This window comes from Dermochelys coriacea, chromosome 4 (genome assembly GCF_009764565.3).
Source record: "Dermochelys coriacea isolate rDerCor1 chromosome 4, rDerCor1.pri.v4, whole genome shotgun sequence".
NCBI classification, from domain to species: domain Eukaryota; kingdom Metazoa; phylum Chordata; order Testudines; family Dermochelyidae; genus Dermochelys; species Dermochelys coriacea.
In genome coordinates, this window is record NC_050071.1 from 112,230,478 (window position 1) to 112,257,426 (window position 26,949).

The 26,949-nt window shown below is 37.0% G+C and overlaps 1 protein-coding gene across 1 annotated transcript in view; it reads right to left on the reverse strand.

The window, feature by feature from the left end:
• Window positions 1-12,250: 12,250 nt before the first annotated feature.
• Window positions 12,251-26,949, reverse strand: part of LOC119854750 (slit homolog 2 protein-like) — a 230,632-nt gene continuing 215,933 nt past the window's right edge. Inside the window, exon 5 of the mRNA XM_038399792.2 lies at window positions 12,251-13,063. Within this exon, the coding sequence (XP_038255720.1) occupies window positions 13,053-13,063 (11 nt within the window). The 3' untranslated portion in view covers window positions 12,251-13,052. The remainder of the gene's footprint in view (window positions 13,064-26,949) is intronic.

The window sequence follows — 26,949 nt, forward strand, 5'->3', positions numbered from 1 at the left end:
TCCAAAATCAGCCCTGATTTGTTGACCTTCTGAGAATACTGCAAGGTGCCTCTGAGAGCTGCTTTCCTTTGAGAGGAAACAGATCTGTGGGGGAGAGTGAAGTCGCAGGGGAGTTTTGTGTTCTTCTGACTCTGATTTGATTTGTTAAAGTAATTTATGGCAGAGTGTCTAATGGTGCTGAATAGATGCTATTTTTCTACATTTGAGAAAGAAAGAAAGAGAAATAAAATAAGTGTCCTCTACTCCATACTGGGTTTTCTGTCCAGTGAAGACTTTAGACTGGGTCTTATTGCTTTAGTCTCTCTATTCACAGCCACATAACACAAGAAAACTATCTTTCTTAACTGTTCCATTGTAGGAAGGAATCTGGTCTGAAAGCCTTTTTATTGCTATACAGGCATTCTTTAGCGACATTACATTTTATTGCATTAAAGTAACTTTTTTTTTTAAAGAATTGTTTTCAAGACTGTATAGTGTGATACAAAGAAACAAGAACAATTACCAAGCACAGAGAAGCAGTTAAAGCATTATACTGCTGTATAAATGCAAGGAGAGTAAGGAGGATAGAACATTTTCGCCAAAATTAACAGCTCAGGTGAAGACTGAAGTGAATCTATTAAAGCATATTTGGAGTCTAACTTTCCATCGTGACACAAGTTATATCACATTGTAACACATCCTTAATAAACATTTGTTTATATATAATCTGTATTGTGACCCTGTTTTCTCTGTGCCTGTCATGCAGCAAATATATTACAATATATAGTACATAAAAGTACCTTTCCTATCAAAGCCTATTAAATTAGGCTTATCCAGTTAGTTGTTCAACACTGACAAGTTGGACTCTAGATCAGTGGTTCTCAACCTTTTTTCATTTGAGGACCCGTAAAAAATTTTGAATGGAGGTGCGGACACCTTTGGAAATCTTAGACGTGGTCTGCAGACCATCAGTTGAGAACCACACTGTAGCTCACGAAAGCTTATGCTCAAATAAATTTGTTAGTCTCTAAGGTGCCACAAATACTCCTTTTCTTTTTAGACAGTCAATGTATGACAGCTCTCATTTCAGCATAATCTATTTATGACATTATTCTTACAGTCAAACAACTTCGGATTCCTTATTATTTCCAGGCCTTGCTATTTGGCATGTACAGACCAGCTAAGGCAAACACAAAGGAAAATAAATGTTTATCAAGTAATTCTACAGACAAGTGATAAGATAAGTGTAGTTCTAAGAAATGTGATTCTACTTTTCTCTACGAAATATACTGCTTATTGGCAGCAATAGTATTATTTTTTGGTTTTCAGAAAATATCCAGTGAAAATGTTCTTCTCCATAATGGAGATAGGGAAGGAGTAAATTGCTTTCAACAATGTTTTGTTGATATTCCACACGGCATCAGCATCTATCTCATTTGCCAAAGATAAAACAACAAATTACACGTACTAGTGTTAACACCACAGAATTATTCTGTAAATCATCAGTACTGCTCATAACACCATCTTGCACTTCTAGTGCTTACCATTTGAGGATTAAAATCTCACAATGCCTCCATAAGAGGCAGATATTATCCCTCTTCAGAGAAGGGAAACTGAGGCACAATGTTTCAGTAACTTGCTAAAGATCACAAAACAAATTAGAAGAAAGGTTTAGGGTAGATCACAGATCCCCCAATTCCCTGTTCTGTGCTTTATTCACTACACTGGCTCTGCCATGGATTTGCCAGAAAATCAAATGTTGCGAAAGGAAAAGTCAGTCAGTCATTTTAACCATTCCTCTGCTATTTCAGGATTGCTCCTACCACAAATATTATAGTGCTCTGTCCAGTTGAGTGCTAAATACTGCAAATAATAGCATTTCCACCACTTTAATTTGGAGAACTCCAAAATACAGTAAATCTCAGTCAGAAAGGGTTTTTTTCCCACCTAAAATTCAGCTTTAACTTTCCTCTTCATTTTCATCTCATTTCATTTTTAAATTAGACCCCCTTTCACTACCCTATTTTCCCCTCAATCTTTCATGTTTAAACCATTCAGATTCTTGCTATCCATTTGTATATCTGTATTTGAACACAACTAATGTACTACCCATTTGTAAGTAGCATTGTATTGTTGTAAACAGTAGATCTGTGTATTGCTCTTCTTGGAGGCCAAGGCAATAGGCTGCATACAATATATAAAAATGGGAATATGAGGCTTTGATTAATAATATTATAGCTTGTTTGCCACCACATTTTAGCAGCTCCTCCACTACTGGCACTTGCTGTTGTGCCACAGATATCAACATTATAATAATTAATATCAACAATTTCTATTTCTGTTGTCACTCCAGTAACAGTTTGGTTCCTGGATTCTCATAAGAAACAACACAAACCATATCTGTTCACAGAACTAAGTATTGATGAATTTACAATCCATGAAGAATGAAAATGATATCAGAGTAGTACCAATTCTTCTGCATTTTTATAGGTTCATATTTAGATTCTGGAATGAAGCAAAATCTCCCATCTCAGTCTTGCCATGAAAGCCAATCTATAGACCACAGAATCAATTCCATCCTGAAATGTCTTCAGAAGTGCACTTAAATCAATTTGTTACAAGGCTTTGCATAAAATTATGCATGGAGAAAATATATTTTGTTTTAATATAAAAATAATTACCTAAGCAGACTCACCACTCTTACTTCATTACAATACAGTATCTTAGCATGACAAATGCTAATTTTAAAAATAAAACAAGAGCATAAACATGACCACACATGTACATTACTTGGGTCTTAGCAATTATTTTTTGAAAAGACAAATAGTCTTTTCTTCTGAGTAGTCTACTCTTCTACTAAATTAATATGCAACTCTGTTGCTTTAGGACTGTAAGAAAAAAAGTTACAACTTGTAATTGTTCTATTAATAGGATGTCAGAGAATGAGACCACCCACAATTTGAAAGAGAATTACAATACTTCTTCAAACTTTGGCTTCAATGCAATCCTTTTTCAGGAAAAAAGTTTTTTAAGAGGACTACTTGAAACTCTTAAGAATTAAATAAAATAAAATAAAGATTTGTTCTTTATCCCCCATAGAGAAAGTCACACAGGTCAAGTTGATAGAGGTACTGTAGTTGAATGACAGTTATTGACTTCAGGTTGTCATGCATTTGTAATCAAAGTGCAGTTCCTGTAATGATTGGTGAGATAACAGCACAGCTGTGAAGTGTGAGTAGACTGTTGACCTATAACCTTCTCTCCTAGCTTGCAAACTGACTTTTAGCAATATGGACAGAAAGTTTTGTTTAAATGTTTCAAAGAATACAATTTATTTCAACTAATGTATTCTACAGTCACATCCCTCTCTTTGTATATTTCTATTTTAATAACACTATTAAGGGGTTTATTCTCTGTGAGACAAAGCAATTATTTTTATTTTGGGGGGGGGGGTGAGGGGAGAATCACATACAAATGTAGGTTTTAGTTTGCATTCCTTCTGAAGGTTACCCAATTCAAATTCATTGTTTGAAATTACTAGCTGAACAACCCTAAAATTGAAAAAAAAAAATCACCCTGAAATAATCTGAAAATGAGCATCATAAAAAGACTAGTGTGCTTGCACCATAGCTGCCACAAACCCCACACAACCTACTTATAACTGTAACACAGATCCACAACAGATTTGCAAATGTATTTGCCTCCCCAATCACTAAAATTATGTAGAATGAGAGGGGGTCTTGCCCAGTCGACTTGCAAAAGTGAAAAGTTAGAGGACATTCCTTGAGAGTAGCTAGGAATGCTGTTCGGGCTACCTTGGTCTATTAGCAGATGGTGGGATAGGATTTTGTCAATCTTAACTGCTCGTACCCCACATCTATTTCAGAGGTGAAGCTACAGGAATCAAAAACATTCAATTCTATGTATCAGATTTGATGGTTTAAACCCCCAAATGACAAGAACATGCATTTTATTATGGAAAAAAAGTGATTATTTGCATGTGGATTTTTTTCTTTCTTCACCTGTGATTTTTTTCCTACATACTCACATTTTAAGTTGAGATGGTTTTGCAATGTTTTATTAATTGATTGATGTTCTTAATATTTTACTTATTTACTCTTTGAGCTGCAGATTGGGAAGAAAGGCAAATGAATTTTTAAAATGTATTATCCATTATTTCAGATAAGTCCCCAAGTATGAGTTCTTTATGATGATCAATCAGGAAGAAGTGCAGGAGCTTCCAGATCTTTCCAGTTCAAATCAACTTCACATAGGTGGCTTCACATAGTTTTTGTAGTACTATCAGATGAGAGAATTTAAAATCAGATTACAGGTGGATTAAAGAAATATTGCCAGATGAATTTCCAGCCTATATCTAGCATATAATTTGCCAAAAGAAGTGAAAGAACCATCTGGGGCTGTTTTTTTTATGTAGTTCTTACACACTTAAAGTGTGAGACAAAAAACTAGACTTGCCAAGAGACAATTAGACTTTGAAATACCCATTATTACTGTGCCTGAAACAACAGCTCTTTGTAGCAAGAGTTGGAAGCAGCCAATTTGTCTTCAATATTTAATATTGTTTCACCTGCTTTGAAATGGAAACTGAAAGCACTTTAAGAAAATGATTGAAAGGTTGTCTGGTTTGCTGTCTAATTTCATTCTATATTCTGTAACCCTGTATCATCTGGTGAAACACTGTTTTGTAACTTCCTGAAACATTGTGAATCACAACAGTTATCCCTAAACTTATTCCAACAACATATGTGAGGGCAGAGGGGATATTTTTCCTTCAAGTGCAGCCCTAAAATATTCAGCTGAACAGCATGCTGAACATTTATGAATGCTTTTTAAGATATGCAGTAAAACCTACTTATCACTCAAGGGACAGGAAAAATTCGTTGCTAAAAGGAAATGATCTCCTAATAAAGGTGCAGTAGAGTTGTACTCACGATGTTTAGGGCTACTTTGGGATGGTCTTTTTTGATGTGAGTTGCCAATTAAGTTTAAGTTACACTATAATGCATCCGATGAAGTGAGTTGTAGCTCACGAAAGCTTATGCTCAAATAAATTTGTTAGTCTCTAAGGTGCCACAAGTACTCCTTTTCTTTTTGTGAATACAGACTAACATGGTTGCTACTCTGAAAACTATAACATATGTAAATCATTAATGGGGTTCAGCCTATCTAATTATTTTTAGATTTCTATTAACAATTATTATTGTTGTTACTGATCGTACTAACAATATGATAGACACAATGTAAACTCAAAAGTTTCCACCCTAATTATATTACTATATCATTATGCCAAGAACATTTGAATGTAGCCAACACTTAACTGAAACTGCAAAATAAATGAGTAACAACCACCACCACCACTATTGATTAGTAAAACAATTTATCTTTTGTGTGTTTCTTGTACTTCAAATGCACAGATTTGTAATTTAGTCTAAGTTTTGAAGAAAAGAGCAAATTGTCAGAGAATTTAGTGCACGCTAACGATATGAAATAATATGGCTAGAGAGCCCCATCGCCATGAGGAGAATTAGAATTTAGATATTGATGCTGGGAGCACTGCAGAGATAGCACACTCTGTCCATTAAAATAAGAACAGTAATTCATTCTGTCCATCTCTGGTGACTATTTAGATGGAAGTTACAGAATTCATGGCACTTCTAAACAATAAAAAGGAGATCCTCGATCAGAGAGGGAGCTGATGAATACTTTCTAAATTAATGAGACTCAATTAGGAATGCACTCAAAACAAAAACCTGGATCAGAACATCCAGGTTTCAGATCTGGATTTTCAGAAATTCAGATCTGGATTTTATGGCTTGGGCCAATTCTGAATCCTAATGTCCCTGCCTAAGCTTGTGGAACACATTCAGTGGCAACATGGTCATTGCAGTAACTATACCAAAATTATATTAAAGAGCTGTGGCATAACTCACATATTTAGTGATAGCTTTGTATTAGATCCTATGTCTTTCTATCTTTGCCATATTTATCATGTTCTTGTCTTGCTGGATTACTCAAATGTAGTCATTTGCACAATCATTTTTCTCTCAACCATTTTTCTTTGTCTCATATTCTCTCTCCAGTAAGTTCTTAACCAGTAGTCTCTGCCGTCATTGCCCAAACTAGTACACACTGATGGTTCAGACATGACAGTGTAAGTTAAACACATGAATGAGCTGCATGGCAATTCAACACAGTGAGCCCAATGACACACTGTTTTTGATATTCCCCTCAGGCAAAGGTAAATCGTACTTTAACCAGGGGAATCATGCACCCCTCGCGGCCTCAGGCATCGTCTGGGCCAGCAGGGTAAAGAAACCTTTAATTCTTTCTCATCCCCATCCCCCCTGGGGCCCTCAGAAACCTTGTGATCTCAGCAGGGGTCTATCTGGTGCACACTAATATCAAACCCAATGGCCAGATTGAAGGGTGTGGCAGAAATCCACTGGCTGCTGCACCACTGAGGGAGTGTTTATAAACCTTTTCCCCTTCCCTAGGCATCATTTCACTCCCAGAAGGAATGGTTCCCCTCCCTCACTTAGAATTATATTGGCACCAGGTTCTGGATGTGCTGTGGGTGAGATACCAGTCATCTTTTGAAGCTGGGAAGAAACTTTTCTGTCATTTTCAAGATGGGGCCGGGAGAGAGGTGGGTGGTGTTGTTGTTGTTGTTTGGGGGGGAGGGAAAGAGGGAGTAAGTTGCTCTTACTTCCAAGCAGCCCAGAGATCTGGTGGGTAGGTTTGTTTATTAAGATGTTCATATTTTGCAGTTTGGCAGGTGTCCAGTACAGATGCTCCTTCAACAGAAGGTACTGCTCTGTGACAAGAATCAGGTTGAGAGGAGTGCATCTTCAAAAGAAGGGGGTAAAAGGAGGTGGTGTGCCTTAACATTTGGTACAGAAAAAGCCCACTCTCTTTCTCCATACCCTCTTTTGAATTGAGGGTAAGAGGGAACCCGGACTAACTCAAGGATTTAGAAGGTGGGACTGAGCTAGGGGCAGCCTTCCCTAAGGTGGTATGTATGACAGATGGAAGGTTGACCTGCACTGGATGAGTTATTGCTGGATAGTTTCTTAAATAATTTAATAGAACTGCAGCCTAGTTAAACTACATGAACAGTGTCTTGTCTTTCTTCCTGTAGCATATGGGATAAGCACAAGCTCTCACTTACCTTCCAGTTATCCATCCTAATCTCTTTTGTGTGTGTAGAGTTCCCATCACCATGGCATCTGAGCGCGTAGCATCATAGTGTCACCTGATACACTTGACAGATTTAAGAGTCTGCAGTGCCCTCAACTTTCCTTTTTTTCCCCCAGACCTGATGAAGAAAAGCTGCAAAATCTGATAAAGCTGTAAACTGATGCAGTGGTGTCTGCCTGAGCCTACAGTCTGAATCAATGGCTCAGAGAAAAGCAAACTCCCACACACCAATTCATCTCATTTGAGTGTTATGTGTAAAGATTAATGATAACATTTTAAATATTAGCATTATATATTTCCCTGATGATCATTTTGGCAGGTGGGATGGTGAAAGTGTTGAGAGTGAAGCCCATATGAACTGGGAGTTACTACAGAGGGAATGAATGATGAGACAGACAAAGGCAGGGAAAGGGGAAGGTAATATAGAAAGATATCAGGAAGGAAGAGAAACAGAGGGCAGAAGCAGAGATAGTCAATCCTATGTTTCCACAGAATGCAAAAATGCACCTAAAAAGAAGAAATCATGATAACTAAAAGTGATGTAATTACACAGAGCTTATACTCTAACCTCACTCTTTGCGCAACTTCTCATTGACATCACTTGGAGATCCTCTGTGGATCCAGGGTAATGTATTTATGCCAGTGAGTACCCTGGAATATCAAAGTTTTCCATCATCACAGAATAAATTTGACACCCTTGTCTAGCATATCAGAACCAAACCATCCTAGCTTCCTGTTTCCTGGTTAGAGGCTTCAGCTTTATATTTAATTCTGAAACCTGCTTCCACCAACTACATTGTTTTCAAGTAACCTTCCAGGACTTCCTCCATATCTTTTGTCTCTCAACCATCTCTTGCAACTATTCTCCCAGCTTCTTCCACGTGGATGAGAAGCAAGCTGCAGGAAGCTGTTAAGAAAAGCCTGCTGGAAGCTACTGTCTATGTGTTGTGAACAGATAGGAAAATTAATGGGCTTTTTTTAAAATCGTGGTTTAGATGGAACTGATGGCATTTGGGGAGTGGAGTGGTGACTGATTTTGATCAAATGAGGAAGATGTGTATTAGGGTGAGGAGGGGACAAACTCTCATGTTTTGCTTTTTGGTCCCAGTCACAAATAGTTATACTTTGGGAATAGTAAACAAATGGTTAGTGTCAGGACAAGGAAGACCAGGAAACTCTAGAAGGAAAGGATAGGATTTTAGAGTAAGGAGAGAGGTAAAGGGAAAGAGAGAATTTGCAAATTAAATGTACATTTTTTAAAAACACTAAATGTCAGGCTTTTCAGTGAACCAATGAAGGTATGTTTTAACTGCTTGGATCCTAACTCTGAACTATAACATACAATATATAAACAAAAACTGAATTTAAGTCCATTTTGTTTAAAATATAAATGTGTTCCTATATGTACACGTTATACTGTACATATGCCAACAGATATTAAATGGAAAATAAACTCCTTGTATTATGTCTTCCTCAGTGTTAGAGCCTGCAGCTCCATCTTGTAGTTAGTTTTCAATGAAGTCAATAAGAGTTTTGCAAACTCAAGTATCCTAGCATATATAGCTTGCAATTGCTAATACAGCTATTTGTATCTTGCTCTTCAAGCAGGAGTAGCTTAACATTGATTTGAAGACAAGACCAATTTCAAATTCAGCCGGGATTACATGTAAGCAATATTTATAGACAGATGAAAAGGTGTAATTTTTCCATATAGTTGCTATTGCACATGCTATCTATTGTATTATGGTTAATTCTCAGGCTTAATTGTCTGTTACATTGCCATATACTGTTTTACAGACCTGCAACAGCCAACATCTGTAGAAAAGGTCCCAGAAATTGATTTAGAGGTTGAAACACAAGCATATCCAATTCTACTTCTTTTCAGGGCCATATATCTTTTGTTAGAAGATGGCCATATGGTCCCCACATGTGCTGCTGCTAACACAACCCTGCCAGGCACAGATATAGTTATAGTTCCAGGGAGATACCACCTAATGATGGACAGGAACAACCCAATCATTTTAACAATTGTATTTGTAAACCCTACCTTATACTATAGACAGAATTTCTGAATTTCCCTCCTATATTTTTTCACGGATATCAAGATGTTCCTAAAGTACGACAAGCATATGATGAAATATAATGACATATAATCTAGGACAGACTGCTTTCTGAAGCACATCTTAATAGTCGAAAGTTTAAAAAAATAATTGCTTTTCTGTCAAACCCAAAGAAAACTGAACTAGATACTGGAACTTTTTGATTAGGAGGCTTTGGCAAAATAAAGTTAATAGATGGAAAGTGTTCTGCAATTAAACGTGACAGGTGCATTGCTTTCTCTTTGTCTCTAAATCACATCAATAAATTCTATCTATAAAAAAGTTTAGTGACATGCATTTTTAAACTTCTTCACAGCAATGTACTATAATATCATTGAAGATACATAGTTTATCACCATAAAGCAATGACTTTCTTAAAGAGCCAAATTTTTTAGACTCACACATCTGACACATGGCAGTTCTAACTTTTATCTGACCGCTCAGACAGGAATCTTTTAGTAATCAATAGTGTCAAACAGCTAAGGTTAAGAATTAAGCACATTTGCAGGAAAACATGCAAAATGTCTCATCCCTCACCTATTCTGAGAATAAAGGAAAATGTTAGTGTGACGCACTGTACCCCAAAGTAGTACCCTGTAACCCCCATATTCATAAATGGTTGTGATATTTCATACAAAGCATGCCATGTAAGATATTATAGGAAAGATCATGACCTGATGAAACCCATTGTTCTGGCAAAATATGTATATCATTAGTGTATATGAAGTTATGAGATTTTGCTGGTTGTTATTGAAATATGTTGTAAGTTTGGGAGTCATCCACTGGTAGTTCTCCAGTGAAAACAAAGGAGATGATCCACAACCAGGTGGGGGCTAAGCGACCATTAATTAGCAGGGGAGTTGCAAGAGAGTTGCACAAGCATCAGATATGTCTGGGCTAGTATTTTCCAAGCACATGGACTGAGGGTGTAAAATAAGGTACAGTGGCATCATGCCTTAACCTTTCTCTTCTCCCACCTACTCTGGAAGCAACAAAAATGCTGAAACAACAAAGACTTGAATTTAGGAGACTCGTCCCAGGCTTAAAGGAAAAGCCTGTGTAGTAAGGACTTTTAACTTACCTGCAACATTGAAAAACTGCTTGATCCAAATACTGCTTAGTTTAAATGAGGTTCAATATTTAGACTGTGTGCTTACCTTTTATTTTCTTTGGTAACTATGTCTGACCTTTTAAGTCTAGCGTTTATAATCACTTAAAATCTATCTTTCTGTAGTCAAACTTATTTTAATGTTTTATCTTAACCAGTGAGTTTGTCCGAAGCGATTGGGAAATCTCAGGTCAGTTTACAAAGGCTAGTGTGTGTCCTCTCCACATCGAGAGAGGGGCACACTGGGTAATGAACTTACATTGGTCAGGCTTCTGACAAGGGCAAGACAGTAGAGTTCTGGGGTACAAGGGTGAGGGCTTGGGATGTTTACTGGTATCTTTCTCTGTGTAATTTGTGAGTGGCTCAGGGTGCGTTCATGTAATTTAACTGGGTGTGGGGCTCCACACGCTGCTGTGGTGTGAGTGATAGCACTTGGTTTGCTGCTCGTCACTAGCAAAGCATTATGAAAGACAGTCCAGGCTGGAGAGTTAAGAGGACACAGCGGTACCCCAGTTCCAGGTTGTACCCTGGGGATCCTGTCACAGTTAGTCTCCAGGCCCATCAATCTTCCACAAAGATTAAATAAAATAAATATTCACAAAGATACTGTAGCAGCATGTAGTTGTAGTGCATACCCTGAGGTACCATATAGTGTACCTTTGGAAAGGTAAACTGAAATGAAATTATGAAAATTCTATTAACTTCAGCAATGTGGCCTCAGTGTAGCATATCATAATAATTACACACCTAATTGGGAGCATGCAAATAATCCCATCCTTATTCAGGAAAGTACTGAAGCGTGTGTTTAATTTACAGCATGTGCTTAAATCCCATGGACTTCAGTGGGACTACTCACGTGCTTAATGTTAGGTATGTGACCAAGTGTTTTGCTGAATCAGGAACCATGTGCTGAATGTCCCACATACTGTTGTAGAAGAGAAGTCAGGCATTTTATATGGATTTGCCAATCTGTTTTATGTAGAAGACACTCAAATACTAGGGTGACAGGTTCAGATTGTTCTAAGGTAGGCAGATAGGACATAAAAAATATGAACTTACTTTCTTTCTCCCACCACTGTTTCACACATGCATCCCAGCCAGCTAGTTCAGTGCTGTGATGAACTACTATGTACTGTGTTGTGACATCACAGTTATTGTTCCATGGAACTGGCCCACTTATACATGCTAGTGAATTCTTTTTCATGCTCAGAAACTCCTCACCTTCCAAAGTGTAATTAGTTATCTGCATGGGAAAAAAACACTGGATGGATTCTATTTTAAATTGGGAAAAGCTATTTTTCCCCCATTCAGGCACTCAAAAAAAAAACTGAAAATATTTTTTTCCTCAAACTCAAGAACAACCTCCCCACCTTCTACCTGTGATCAAAGAGAGGAAATTTCAGCATAGACAGTGAATATTTCAGAAACTTTGCAGAACCAATACAAGACATTTTAAAACTTGTGGCACATCTATATCCTTTGAACCAGATCTATGCTCTTACAGAGCACCCTGGTATCTGTAACATCCCATACAGCATAGTTTATGCTGGAACTTCACAGCAGAACAGGAGCCAGACAGCTAGCACAAATGCCACAGGCTCTAAAGGAAAAACAACTAAAAACTCACTTTATAAATTGTATTCCTGACTGTCCCTGTTAGTCTGGTAGGGAGCACTGTGAACCTGATCCAACCACACTGAAGTCAATAGGAGTCTTACTATTTTCTTTAGTGGGTTTAGGAGTTTAGGATCAGGAACTTCTTCCTGAAGGTTACAAAATGGCATATCTTCTTTGTATTTATATTTAAAGAATTCATGGAAAGAAGTAAAACTATGATTTTTTTTAATTCAGAATTTCATGGGGAAATGCCTAAGTGTTTTCTTCAGATTGAGATAAGCACGTTCAAATACTTTTCCACAATATCAACTTTGTGTAGGCTAGGAGTTAGAGAGAAAGGTCTACAATCTGTGAAAAAAAAAAATTCAACATGATTCTAGTATATCTGATGGAGTCCCAGATCTGCAAAATGTACATTTCTTGCAGTCTGTTATTCTCTGGTCCAATTTTTGTCAGACATTTCCTTATGCACCCAGTGAACTTGCCCACTCTTAACAATAATTAAAGAGGGCCATATTGTGCTCTCTGATATTATGTACTATCCCAGTATCTGAGTAGAAAATTAATCAAAATTGTATATTAAGCTTTACAAACAATGTAAGCAAGCAAATGCAATTAATCATACAGCATGATCCCAAGAGAAGAATTGGAAAAGATGCATTAGATGATCCCATCCTTTGCCTCAATATATGTAGTCCCTTTAAAAAAAAAAAAAGATTTCTCAGACTAAGTCTCACTTTAACAGGCACAGAGTTACATGCTAAACTATAAGCACTGCTTAAATCCCATTGACTTCATTGGATTTGAATACATGTTTAAAATTAAACAAGCAGTTATGAGCTTTGCTACAGAAAGATGGATTTAAACGCCCACTTAAAGTCTTTGCTGAATTCGTGCCTTAACCTACACTAGGCATTACCAAAATTCAATACTTATTTATCAATTCACAATACTGATGAAAATTCCATTCATGTAAGAGGGTGCCGTACATTCAAAGTGCTTCTTATTCAGACTCTTCCTGCATACCTCTTTCAATTCATGCCTGAAAAAAAATATTTTAATTAGGGGCACATTTTATTCCCACAGGAAAATTACCCTCTGTGTAAGAAAATCTTTTGAATCAAGCCTTCCATATCTAAAAATTAACTTGGTCAAATGTTTTAATACATGGTATAATGTATAATCAGAAGAGCACAGCAAATTTCTCTCTCACGGTCTGTTTTCACAACATTTTCAATATTTAATGATTCCCACTCCTGTCTTGAAATAAGGAACACAAAATCTTCAATCCCCAGAGACCACACTTTACATTCTAAATGGAAACAGAGTAGGCAAAAAGGAATTTGAGTTATAAAGGGGCACTGTTAGATTTTTTTTTAAAGAAGTGTATTCATATATACATATTGAAGTTATTATTTCTTATGGTAACTAAGTTATTAATAACATTTTATTAACAAACTAGCTTTCAAATTTATGATATTGGTTTACATTTTTCATTTTTTTTCAACTTGGACATTGAAAACAATTGTCAGTTCCTATCTATTTCCCTCAGAATTTGAAAAATCATGGAAATGATCTGTTGAGCCTAGATTTTGTAAAAGCTTGTGTATCCCTTCTTCATCTCTCCCATACCTCTTACAAAATTTAAGCTTTGAGCCACATTTTACCTGCAGAGTATTGCTTTAATGTAAAACCTGTACATTTTTATTAAATAATTTATGCTTTTTGAAACCTAGAAGTTTTCAGAAAGTAGAATTTTTTTAAAAAAAGAACCTTAAGGTCAACAATGCCATAAATTTGCAGACTGCTAGAATCCATATACCTCAGATGACAGACTTAACCATAAAATGAGGAAAGGTTAGTCTGCGCAGCAATTAAACACCCATGGCTGGCCTACGTCAGCTGGCTCAGGCTGTGGGGCTGTAAAATCGCTGTGTAGATCTTTGGGCTTGGGCTGGAGCCCAAGCTCTGGGAACCCGCAGGGGGAAGGGTTCCAGAGCCTGGGCTCCAACGCGAGCCCAAATGACTACACAGCAATTTTTAACCCCTAGCCCAAGCTCTGTAAGCTCCAGTCAGCTGACCCAGGCCAGCTGCAGCCGTACTTGCAGGTCTTTTATTCCAGGTTAGATATACCCAGACAGTGAAATCCTGGCCCCACTGAAATCAATGACAAACCTCCCATTGATTTCATTGGGGCCAGGATTTCACCCAGAGCATATTACAACAAAATTATGTGCATGTCTCTGTCTGTTCCCTTCTTACAGGCAGGCAGGATATTGTAATAATGAATCTTTATGATGCTATGCAAAAATGAATCTAGTCCTACTTTGAAAGCTCTTTTCCCTAACTATACTCATCAAGATTGTGATTGCTTCTACTGTTGCAAATAATTGGCTCTCTTTAAAGATGCCAAATTCAGTTACCATTTCTATATTTGATTTTCTGATATTTTGCCATACAACTCTCTAAAAAATACTCCTAAATGTGGGATGGGAAATATTTCCATAATTGTTTTTGATATCAGAGATGGAATGCTGTTATGTAAAATGGCTTTGCATTTTGGTAGATTAAAATCTATATATAAATCAATACAGTCAAAAAACAAGAATTATATACTGTTGTATATCGTATATAATGACCAAATCATTGCTAAAACCAAAAGAGTTTAAACTAGAAAGGTAACAGGCAACACAAAAATAAGGGGATTTGAAGAATTTCATGACAACTTCATGTAAAAAGAAAAAATCTACTATCTTTTTTACTTTAATTTGAATTTTGCTCATATAACTCCCAGAAATCTTTTGCTTTGCTTTCCGAACTAGTTCCCCTATGGATTAACCTTTTCCCACCTCTGGTTGTATACACACTGAAGAAACTATTTCTATGGAGCTGCTGGACAGTTCATTAGAGCAGTTCCTGCTGTTTCTTCCGTTGAAGAGGTGGGGACTGTAGTCACCAAACAGGCAAGGCCAGGTCGACACGTTTCCTAACAATTTCTGGCATCTTTGATCAGGCTGGTGGTTCATACAAGATTCAAGACAAAAAATATATGGACAGGATCTTTGAAGAATTTCCTGCTGCTCCTTTGGAAACAAAGATCACCACATGCTAATTTACACAATATATTGATGTCACGGAAGAGTCAGCGTGGAGTTCTTTCAGGCTGTTGAATTCTTTTAGGCTGTTTTGGCTTTTTAAAAACCAAACAAAGTGTGTTTATATGAATCGTTTAAAGTACAAGCAGGAGAAGTTAGAATTTACCTTGGTAAAAGAACACTGCAAGAAAATGATTCAAAGGCAACATGACATTTAAGAAAGTCTGAAGATCTGATATTTAAAATAGTATTGTCCAATTTTAAATTGTGATTCAGACAAATAAAGTTTAAAAGCAATCCTGCTTTTATACTTGGTCTTCAGATTTGTCAAATCCTTGAGAGAGAATGCTTCATTTTTTCCCCAACACACTGTGTTATGTCACATAGTGGCAAAAAATGTGAAGCTGCATTTAAGTACTCGAAACAGAGTCCTCCGTGTTCAGATCCACTTCCAACTGTTCAGCTAAGTCTCTCTCCTTGACACCTTCGGTGGCCAAGCTGAAAAAGTCAACCAGTCTGAAGTAATGAATGAATAGTCTAGGACCTTTTCATAATGGTGTAGTTGATTGAGGCCTGGTTTGAGAGGCCTTACCTCATTTCCCACACATTTTCTGACCTATTTTGTCCGCCTTTTCACAGAAGGGTTTTGCCTGTTATATTGTGGGCTAAGCAGTAAACTAATTATCTTGTTCAAATCCCTTTGCAACGCCTCTAATCCTATTAGTTATAAGAATGTGTGAATACTGATTGCACAATTAAAAAAGAGAGAGAGAGAGAGAGAAGTCCAAGTGGCATGATCCAGGAGTACCCTCTAGCCAATTCTTTTGACCAAGACTAGAGTGGACACCCAAGATTTCTATCTACCCATGTAAATAGCAAAGACAGGCTAGAAGACAATTCATAGCTTTTGTATTATAGTTTTCTGTTGTCTTTTATATCGACTCAAGAGTTGCTACTACAACAAGCCAATAAAGTTCTGAACTCTTTACTCACAGCAGATCTTGCTGGCCTCTGACCCCAGTTAACAACTAAATTTCTCTCTTTCCCCTTCAAAATGAACATTTTAATGAAGGGGGATGACAATATTACAAAGTGTCAAAGAAGCCATATGAAGTGCAGGAAATGAACAAATGTTAGTATAGGCCTCTATAGGCCCTATTTCTTTGCTTCAAAGAATCATCACACGTCTTATTAAAGGCCTCTCTCACTCTGCTGAAGATACTAGAGCTGTTGCCTCCTGCTGTCCAATACTGAGTGAACTTTAATCACTTTTCCTATTTTGTTCACACTGGGGAAGGAGCCAGGCTCCAGTGAAAAGCCTGCAGTCACAGTCGATGTTAAAGAGCATGAAATTTATCTGACTTCCATAAAAGATGAGTTCTGCCCTTCCATTCCTGCTTTTGCTAAGCTGGCTGCTCCGGGGACAGCTATTCTCTCTTCCAAAAACAAATATTTGCTTTTGGTGTGGATGGATGCTGCTGCCTAGGAGCCTCCTTTCCCTCGCTTTTTAAACTGTAAACCTAGTTGTTTCCACCTACAAAGAACAACTGTGGTCTTGGGAAAGAAATTTAACTTTATCATTTAGACATGCTGTTTCGCAAATGAAGGTTTTAAAAATGCAAATAGTTACTGTTTTACATGAGTGATAAGCTCTGGCTAATTGGTTACTATAGAAGCAAATTCAGCGGAATTCTCACAGTGGAACAGGCAGATTTACCAAATACTTTTTTCTGCACAAATGTCACAGTAGAGTGACAAAATAAAACCCACCTCTAAGTAAGAAATATTTCTTTCAGTATTTACATACCACCTTTCACCTCAATTTTCTTCCAGTGGATAAAGACTGAAATTAAAAAATTAATAACTTCATTACATTCTCTACCCCAAAATCCTTAAAAATCTGAAATGGTTCCTGTGTGTTTTTGAGAACAATCATCTGAATTTTTTAGACCAAACTAATTTTCATTAAAGACTAATTCACAGCTACTTAAGATATATAGTAATTTAAAGGGTTAAAATCCTGTAATGTATATCTCTTGGAAAAATCTGTACAATGCTTCCTAAACAACCATAGAAGCAAGTAATCTCCCAGTGTGTACAGCTCTTAGGAAGCATATATGTCAGAAGTAGTATCAATTCCCTTTCATTTCATTATTAGAGCACCTTACTCTAAACACAGGACTGAACAATCTACATCTGTTCAGAAACAGCAAGACCCCCACTAAACAACTTCAAAGGAAAATAAACCCCCCAAATTTCATATATGCCATTAAAAGAATTAACAAGCAGTAACAAAAAATGTACCAAATGGGCTTGTTTAATAAAATACCAGACTCTGTTAAAATGGAATGAAAAGTAGTGCTTATTCATTGACCATCAGTTCTGCATGCCATAACCCAATCTAATCCCCAATTGATACTGACAACTGCAATGACAAGGGCTAAATTGGAGTCATAAGTGGGAGTAATGATAGCCTGCCACTTCAGTATGTCAAAAATGTCCAGATTAAAATTAATACTAAACAAATGCTCTTCTGTAAAGTGGAGACTTATCAAAGCAATGGAAGCACTTGTTTAATGGTAACGCCTCCTGAAAATGTGCCACAGAGTCTGAGAACAGTGACCAGTCAACAACAAAGGTTAGCTGTTTGTCAGAAGAAATGAGATAAATATGAGAAAATTGTTGATGCTGTATTTTTAGTTCTGGCCACCTAGGGGCACTCAAAGTCCTATAAACACTTTATAAATTCCAGATTTGATCTATCACCATCCCCAAGGTACAGCACAGAACACATTCCCCACCAAGTCAGGCTGCAATAGATACATCATTTAAACAACAACATTGTTATATATTATTAGCTATTGACACTTAGGTGTAAATATAATGTTAATCCAACATCCGTTCTCAAATATTTGTTTTATTCTGAAATAAGTTTATAAGTGATCATATTTTCTGCAAATGAATCTGAAAGACTTTTTCTTACACTCTGAGTGACTGTCTGAACACTTCAACATACCTTCCATTTTTTCAATTAATATGCAAAAATATACAGATTATATCATTTGAAAAGTAGATTTCAAGTTTAACTCTAGACTTTTGCTTCTGAATTGCAAAGCAGCTAAAAACTGCTTGGAAAGCTGCCTTGCAGGAATTCTCTCAGCTATAATTCATTATAGTGTTGGAAAGAACAAGACAAAAATGGGAATTAATATAAAATCTAGGAAAGCAATAAAAGGTCAATTGAATTGCAATTTTTTCCTCTCAAAAAAATTCTCATCTTTCTTTTATATTTATACATAGATATATATACGCACATGGTTAGAATTTTATTCCTGAAACCCAATATTATAATATATTTGTACTCTTTGAGCAAAAGCACTGCTTATAATTAATCTTCTACATTTATTATCAAACAACTGCACTACATTAAAGGAAATGAAGAGATGATCAACAAAATAATGCATTAGATTGAACCAAGTAGGTCATAAACTCTAAACTGCAGCAGTCCATCAGCCAATCATACCTGGTCAAGTTTTACAATATGAATAGACTGACTTTCTGTGACTTTTTTGTTTTATTTTGTTTAAACAGGGTTCACTTAATTAGTAGAATGCAGACCTGCAGCTTTCCTTTGTGGCCAACTTCACTTGCTCCCCGTCTTAAAGAATCTTGGAACACTGCTATAGTTCTTAAAGGAACTTTGGCCTGCAGCTGTTATTAACTAGCTTTGGAGGTATGGATCTCCACTGACAAGCACCTCATGTAGAGAGGTTAAAAAACTGCTACCATATCCTTTCAACTTTTTTAACCCACAATGTAAAGGCTTTTTTAAAAAAACAAAAACAAAAAAAAACCCTATAGATGTACAAACCAATATACATGTAAACCTTCATTTTTATCATCTTTAGCTGCCATGAAATTATGAAAGAAATATTTCATTTCATTTCATACAGTGGTAAAGCAATGTTCCACTTTCAGCAGCTGATTTCAGTTGGTTATAAGACTTTCACAGATTTAAATATTGGACACAAGTTAAAAACCATTTTGTTAAATCCAATATTAAATAACAATAACAAAATCCTGCCTTGTAAGAATGTTCAGACTGTAAAGTGAAGCACTCTATAGTTAAGCAATGCCAATGTTAAGGCTGCCTGCACAACCTTAACTCTGACCCCATATGCATATACATTATACATTCATTATACATTCAATTATGTGATCACATAGTACACTTTCCACATGATCCCTTTATCACTCACTCAGCACAGCAGTTGGACTACATATATTTTGAAACAGCTATTCAATATTTGTATTAGCACTGTTCAGCAAGTGACACCAGCTTCATTAACTGTACACAGTCCTGCCTCTGTACTATACATGCATGCTTGATTAGCTAAATACTGCACTTGCTGTTAGCAACGGTCCTAACATCTGTCAGTTATACCAGTGTAAACCTGAAGTACGTACACCAACTTCAGATTTTATAGATAACATTATCTGTTACTTTTAATACACAATATTTTTCAGTAATATAGAGGATTAATCAAGATTGAGCTCTTAATTTACAAATACCAGTGGGTTGAAATACTGCACAGACCAGTAGTGACAGAAAGTCATTGTCATATAATAGCCCTTTCATAGTACATGCAAGATGAATATCCAATTTCGCCCAACACTGATGGGAGAAAATGTGATAACAGATTCAAACAAAGATGGTTTCCAAACCCATACTATTACTGTGACAGAGCCAAAGAGATCTTACTTCTCTGCCATAGTCACATCTTGAAGAAAACTTTTCAAAACCATAAATATGTTTAGCTAAAACCAGATGATGCCCATTCATCCTATAAACTAGAACTTTTCAGTGTGATTACTTATCTTACTTCTCAGATAAAATCATCTATATTTGGCATATCCTTCTGGGCCACCAAGAATGACAAGCTAAGTACAGCACCTGAAACAAAACACCCTCTTTCTAAAGATTAGCCCATTCATACAAGTGGTAGCTGCAGAAGCACTGCAGCAATCAGTGACTACATATCTATCTATCTTAGAACTAATACAGTCTCCATTACCATAGTCTCTGAGCACCTCAGTCTTTAATGTATTGATCCTCAACACTCCTGTGAAGTATAGAAGTACTGTTACTCCCTTTTTAAGAGACGGGAAACTGAGGTATTGAAAGACCAAGTGGCTTGCTCACAGTCACGAAGAACTCTGTGGCAGAGTAAGGCATTGTACTCAGGTCTCCCAGGTGCCAGATAGACTAATGCCCTAACCACTTGAACATCCTTCTTCTCATCACCTTAATCTGACCCTTGATCTTCCTGGAAGGTAAGAAAAGGTGGGGGACACATGGGACTACTAACAAAAATTGTCAACATCTCCTTTAATTAAGGGAAACTACAACCTGCCCTAGAATGTGCAGTAGACTGACCAGTATTAAAGAAACAACTATTGAATGCTAGAGACCTCACCAATTACCAACCAGTGTCTAACCTTCCCTCTTCTAAGGAAGTTAATTGAGACGCTAGCAAGAAACCCTTTACAACAGCACTTGTTAGCCACTACTATTCTGTATCCCCTCTCAGTCAAGCTTCAGGACAGGTTATTATACAAACAGCACTTGCTCTGATGGATAACCTCCTCTGTTCCATAGGAGGAGGAAATATATCCTCACTCATTGAGCTGGTCCTCCCTGGAACATTTGATACTTTTAATCATTCAAAACATCTGTCTAGCTGAAATGGCTCATGTCCCTCCAACCAGACCAAGAAATAAAAGGGTTGTTATGGGCAACTGTTCTTCCACCTGAACTACCCTCTCATACCTCAAAAGCCCAATTATTATTATTAAATATCTGCATGAAGTCACCGGGACAGTTGCAAGATAACAGAGGCTAAAATATGTAAATGACAACCAGCGCTACATGTCCTTTAAGTTAAACATAAACAGCGCTATCTACCAACTTTCCCAATGACTAGCAAAAATTAGCCACATGATGAAGAACAGCTGGCTAAAGATTAACCCAAGCAAGACTGCAGTAATGGTGGTAGGAAAGTTGAAGCACTTTGAAAAAATCTACTTCTTCAGTCTAAAATATCCCCCACTATAAATGAAACCTCCCCTTACATTAATCTGTGCCATAGTCTTAGGGGTTCAGAAGTGTGGGTCTGGAAGGGACCTCGAGAAGACATCTAATTCAGTCCCCTCACTCAAGACAGGACTATGTAATACCATTCTTGGATTCTTCAGTGCTATTGGTTGTCCAAATATAGATAGCAGAAAAACTACTGAACTACCCAGAAGTCACCTACTACAGGACAGGCCCAACAAAGAAAATAACAGAACGCCACTAGCCATCACCTTCAGCCCCCAACTAAAACCTCTCAAACGCATCATCAAGAATCTACAACCTATCCTGAAGGACGACCCATCACTCTCACAGATCTTGGGAGACAGGCCAGTCCTTGCTTATAGACAGTCCCCCAACCTGAAGCAAATACTCACCAGTAACCACACACCACACAACAGAACCACTAACCCAGGAACCTATCCTTGCAACAAAGCCTGTTGCCAACTCTGTCCACATATCTATTCAGGGGACACCATCATAGGGCCCAATCACATCAGCCACACTATCAGAGGCTCGTTCACCTGCGCATCTACCAATGTGATATATGCCATCGTGTGCCAGCAATGCCCTTCTGCCATGTACATTGGCCAAACTGGACAGTCTCTACGTAAAAGAATAAATGGACACAAATCAGACGTCAAGAATTATAACATTCAAAAACCAGTCAGAGAACACTTCAATCTCTCCGGTCACTGGATTACAGACCTGAGGGTGGCTATCCTTCAACAAAAAAACTTCAAAAACAGACTCCAGCGAGAGACTGCTGAATTGGAATTAATTTGCAAACTGGATACAATTAATTTAGGCTTGAATAGAGACTGGGAATGGATGAGTCATTACACAAAGTAAAACTATTTCCCCATGTTATTTATCCCCCCCACCCCACCCCTCACTGTTCCTCAGATGTTCTTGTTAACTGCTGGAAATAGCCTACCTTGCTTGTCACCATGAAAGGTTTTCCTCCCCCCCCCCCCCCCCCCCGCTGCTGGTGATGGCTCATCTTAAGTGATCACTCTCCTTACAGTGTGTATGATAAAACCCATTGTTTCATGTTCTCTGTGCGTATATATAAATCTCCCCTCTGTATTTTCCACCAAATGCATCCTGTGAAGTGAGCTGTAGCTCACGAAAGCTTATGCTCAAATAAATTTGTTAGTCTCTAAGGTGCCACAAGTACTCCTTTTCTTTTTGCGAATACAAACTAACACAGCTGCTACTCTGAAAGAAAAACTACCCTCTGCCATCTGTGACAGGCAAGAAGACTGGCCCCCAGATCTGGCCACAGTGATCCACACATCTGGGATTGCCAAATTGCATTACCACAATTCATATCTATCTAAGAATGAAGTCACATCACATGAAAAAGGCTTCAACTACCTTAAAGCATAGAAGTTCATCTGCTTAGGAGCACTAGTCCTTACAAATTTATTACTCTGGTGCTCTGTCCTACGTGCTGGCTCCCCAATGAATAGAGTCTAATTCAAGGTCTCTGCCTTGACATGTAAAGCCTTCCAGGGGAATGAGCCTACCTATGTGAGAGACCACCTCTCTGGCTACAGGCATAACCTATGATGATGGCTATGTCTCACTGTTGACAATCAGATGAAGCCTGAGAGTACAGGAGATGGAACTTGCACAGGAGGTGGACCTGACTATTTAACTTATTCATCTGAGAATTACCAGTGAACTCACAATTTTGAGAACTAAATATAAACCTCATTTCTGACATGGCTTGTCCTCAATAAGGTTTTACATACTACGTATACACTAAAAGAAATAATCCTAATCAATAAAGAAAAAGATACGAGATTTCTATTTTTAAATATGTGCGAGGTACACAAATGCAATCATAATGGGGACCAGACAAATGTCTTATGTCCCATCATTTAAGTTAAGTCCAAAGTCAACATACAAAAGCAACACTAGAACTCTTAGATGCAATTGGGAGTGGAGGTTGTTTGTAACTCTGAAACATTCATAACTCTGAACAAAATGTTATGATTGTTTTTTCAAAAGTTTATAACTGAACATTTACCTAATTCAGCTTTGAAACTGTACTCTGCAGATGAAAAATGATGCAGTTCCCCTTTTCTTTTAATATTTTACATTTAACACAGTATTGTACTGTATTTGCTCTTTTTTTTTTTTTTTGGGGTCTCTGCTGCTGCCTGATTGTGTACTTCGGGTTCCAAATGAGGTGTGTGGTTGACTAGTCAGTTCATAACTCTGGTGTTCGTAACTCTGAGGTTTTACTGTATTTGCTGTCTTACATGCATATATGCAACTCTTATTACCATTAATAAAAGTAATGCACACACAGTGAGTGAATGGTTTCAGAGTAGCAGCCATGTTAGTCTGTATTCGCAAAAAGAAAAGGAGGACTTGTGGCACCTTAGGGACTAAAAAATTTATTTGAGCATAAGCTTTCATGAGCTACAGCTCACTTCATCGGATGCATCCGATGAAGTGAGCTGTAGCTCACGAAAGGTTATGCTCAAATAAATTTGTTAGTCTCCAAGGTGCCACAAGTACTCCTTTTCTTACCGTGAGTGAAGACTATGTTATTTAAAATATACCTTGATTTGTCTGCTCTTTCACTGAAGTGTAGTGAGTTAGCGACTGCCAATAGTACAGGGCAAAAACCATTTCCCCCTGTGTTCCTCTACAACAGGTATTGACAGTTAATTGTTTTTGGAACAATGATTTTGACTTTGCACTCTAAATCCACAGTAAACTTCCCTAATCTATACTCTACATATACACACTCAGCTATCTTTGCATGTCTCTGTATTTCCAGTGTAATGAACTTGCAGACCTATTCTAGTTTAGAGGTCTGTCATTATTTGTACAGTAAGACCTCTTCAAGCTTTTCAGTCTGTATGTAAACCAAGTATTTTAATTAACTTTGGATGAAGTTGGCAACAGTCTTTTAACATAACATTCCAGACATTTTGCCATCAGGTGAGAATAGTAAGGTTTTACAGGGGCAAAATATATTTTTGTATTTTAACTAAAAATAAATTTAACTTTAAAATAAAACTTTTCTTTGAATATGCCAGATTTCCTACTTAGCATACTAAAATGTATAGCTGAACGGTTCCATTGACAATGTATCTCGCCAATGGGACAATATGCCAATGGAAGTATTGTGTCAATTAATAGTATTTTTCTATGCCTGGTCACAGCAAAAGTTCAATAATATAATAGTTTTAATGGGGCTCAGCTTATAGTGTATGGGTTAAACCGCAAATGAATCACATCTGATTAAGAAATATTACCAGAAGAATGAAGAAAATAATTAACCTAAATCCCTTTTGAACACTGAAAGATAATGAGCCAGTTTCTGCTCTCATTTACTCCAATGAAAGTTCAGAATAACTGAGTTTAGTGGAATTATTCTGAATTTATTCTACAACAACAGAAAAGAATCTGGCCCTTTATCTTAAAATTGTAGTATTTTCATATACACTTAACTCCATTTTGTGAAGTTATTATTCCTAAAACTGTATTGTTTATATTCAGATGTCACCTAAAGGGCTTATATACCTATAGGACCCTATTGTGGTAGGTGCTGAACAAACATAAGACGACATGGCCTCTATTCTGAAGAAATAACAATGTATTTTAAGGTAAGTCAGTATGACTGGGTAGCAAAAATAGGCAGGAGCAGGCAGGGAGAATTAGGATAGCAGTCATTTAATATGCAATACAATAGTATGACTCTGTACACAGCTAGAAATGTCAAACATTATTATAATTATTTTACTTTTGTCTAATTCTGTGAACTTTAGGATGATTGTTACTGATACAGGAGAAGAAACAAAACTACGACTTGTAATTAACGTGTGAACGTCCTATCTTTAATTTTTGTTTTCAAGCACCCACATTCTCACCTTCATTTGTAACTGAAGTGAGAGGGTTTGAAAGATTATTAAGTAAAAGTATTTTGGAGAGAAAAGGTAGCTATCAAAAGAATTTTTAATATAAAGGATATCACAATTTTATTTCCTGAAATTAGATTGAAATCAGGTGCAACAACACAGCATGCATGTTCACCACCTGTGGTGCTAATGCCAGCTAGACATCATGCAGGTTAAGCCTTTTTACCTTAATGTCAGTAGGCTCATACAGTGTCACAAAACTAAACAAGCAGAAGCTGTAAAACTCACTACTCAGCAAGCACTATTTCATGACCATCTGTACAAGTGCTGTTTGTCTACTCACTAGATACTAAACAACAATTTATCAATACTACAAAGGTAGGTGTAACTGACAGCTTTTTAGAATAGATGCATTCCAAGATTCCATCATAAAAAACTTTAGAAAAAAATATTCAGAGATGATGAGCAACATTAACTGATTTTATATTTTACCATCTTTTCATAATTACTGTTTAGTTGTATATTTTTTTTTCTTTTCTTATAATAAGTTAACAATTGACTTTGCAGGGATTCCAGAAAAAAAAAAAATCTTTGGAGAGTTGAGCAGTTAAGCCTGCATTGTTGCAAGGAGTAATTATTCCTGGTATCTGCACAATGTTAAACTAATTGCCCTTACATTTCAAGTGCAATATCAAACACCATGTGATGGTTTAAACCCAGCTCTGCCTTGTGACCAAAGTTCTATCCCAAGAGGTTCGCAATGGTGTATTATAACCATTTCCTTGCAAATAGCTCCCACGGCTTTGTATTGTAACTCAAAGTCAGTCGATTAAGCATTTGTGAGGGGGAGAAGGAAAGTGAGGATCACAGACATACTGACACCTTCAACAAAGATCAATAAAATGCCACTTCACATTAAAAGCAACCTCATTGTGGGATGTATGTTTGAGGGGATATGTGCGAGTGAATACATTCATGGTGTTTTTTTCTTTACAAAGCTATCACTCTGAAGTTTACAAATCAAAAGCTAGGCCAGGGAAACGAAAATGAAGGATATGCACACAAGATAATAAGCCAACTCCTAAATCTGACTTTATCTTCTAACGTGTCACAGCATACCTGTGATGGCAACAAACTCTGATGGGATACCATTAGCAAACCCTACAAACAATTCCTGCAGGGCTCTGATAAGGTAGACTGGCCTGCATCAGAAAAGTGAAGCAATCATTACTTCCGAAATGAGAGCAAAGATATGCCATACAGTCCCATGAGGGCATGTGTAAGTACTGTCAAAGCGATAACAACAACAACAAAATACCAAAGGGAATTTCAGATCACTTAATGCCGCTTTCTATCTGATGGATTTGATATGCCACATTATTGAATCACAGGACATTTATCAGCTTTAGCCAATTGTTTTCTTTCCTGTCCACTAGGGAGAAATTAATCTATTTATGATTTTCTCTTTAGAAATTTTTCAAACAAGTAAAAAGCTGGGGAGCTAAATACTAGACTTTTATAGTCCCTGTTGTAAGGTACAGTACAAACACTGATTAAAGACTCCCAATATCCTTGTGAGGAAGGTATTATACCTTTTTCACAGATAGGTACATAGAATCAAAGATGTTAAATGCAAAGAATCCCAGAATTCCTTACTCTCACTTTGCTGGCTATTGACTTGAAAACACCGTCTTCCCTCATATTTCCATTCCGTGAAAAAATTATTAAAATATTGTTATTGCAGTCCTAAACTCAATTCAGCAACAGCTACTTTTATTCTAATAGTTTACTGTATAATTTAATGTGCAAAATGAAC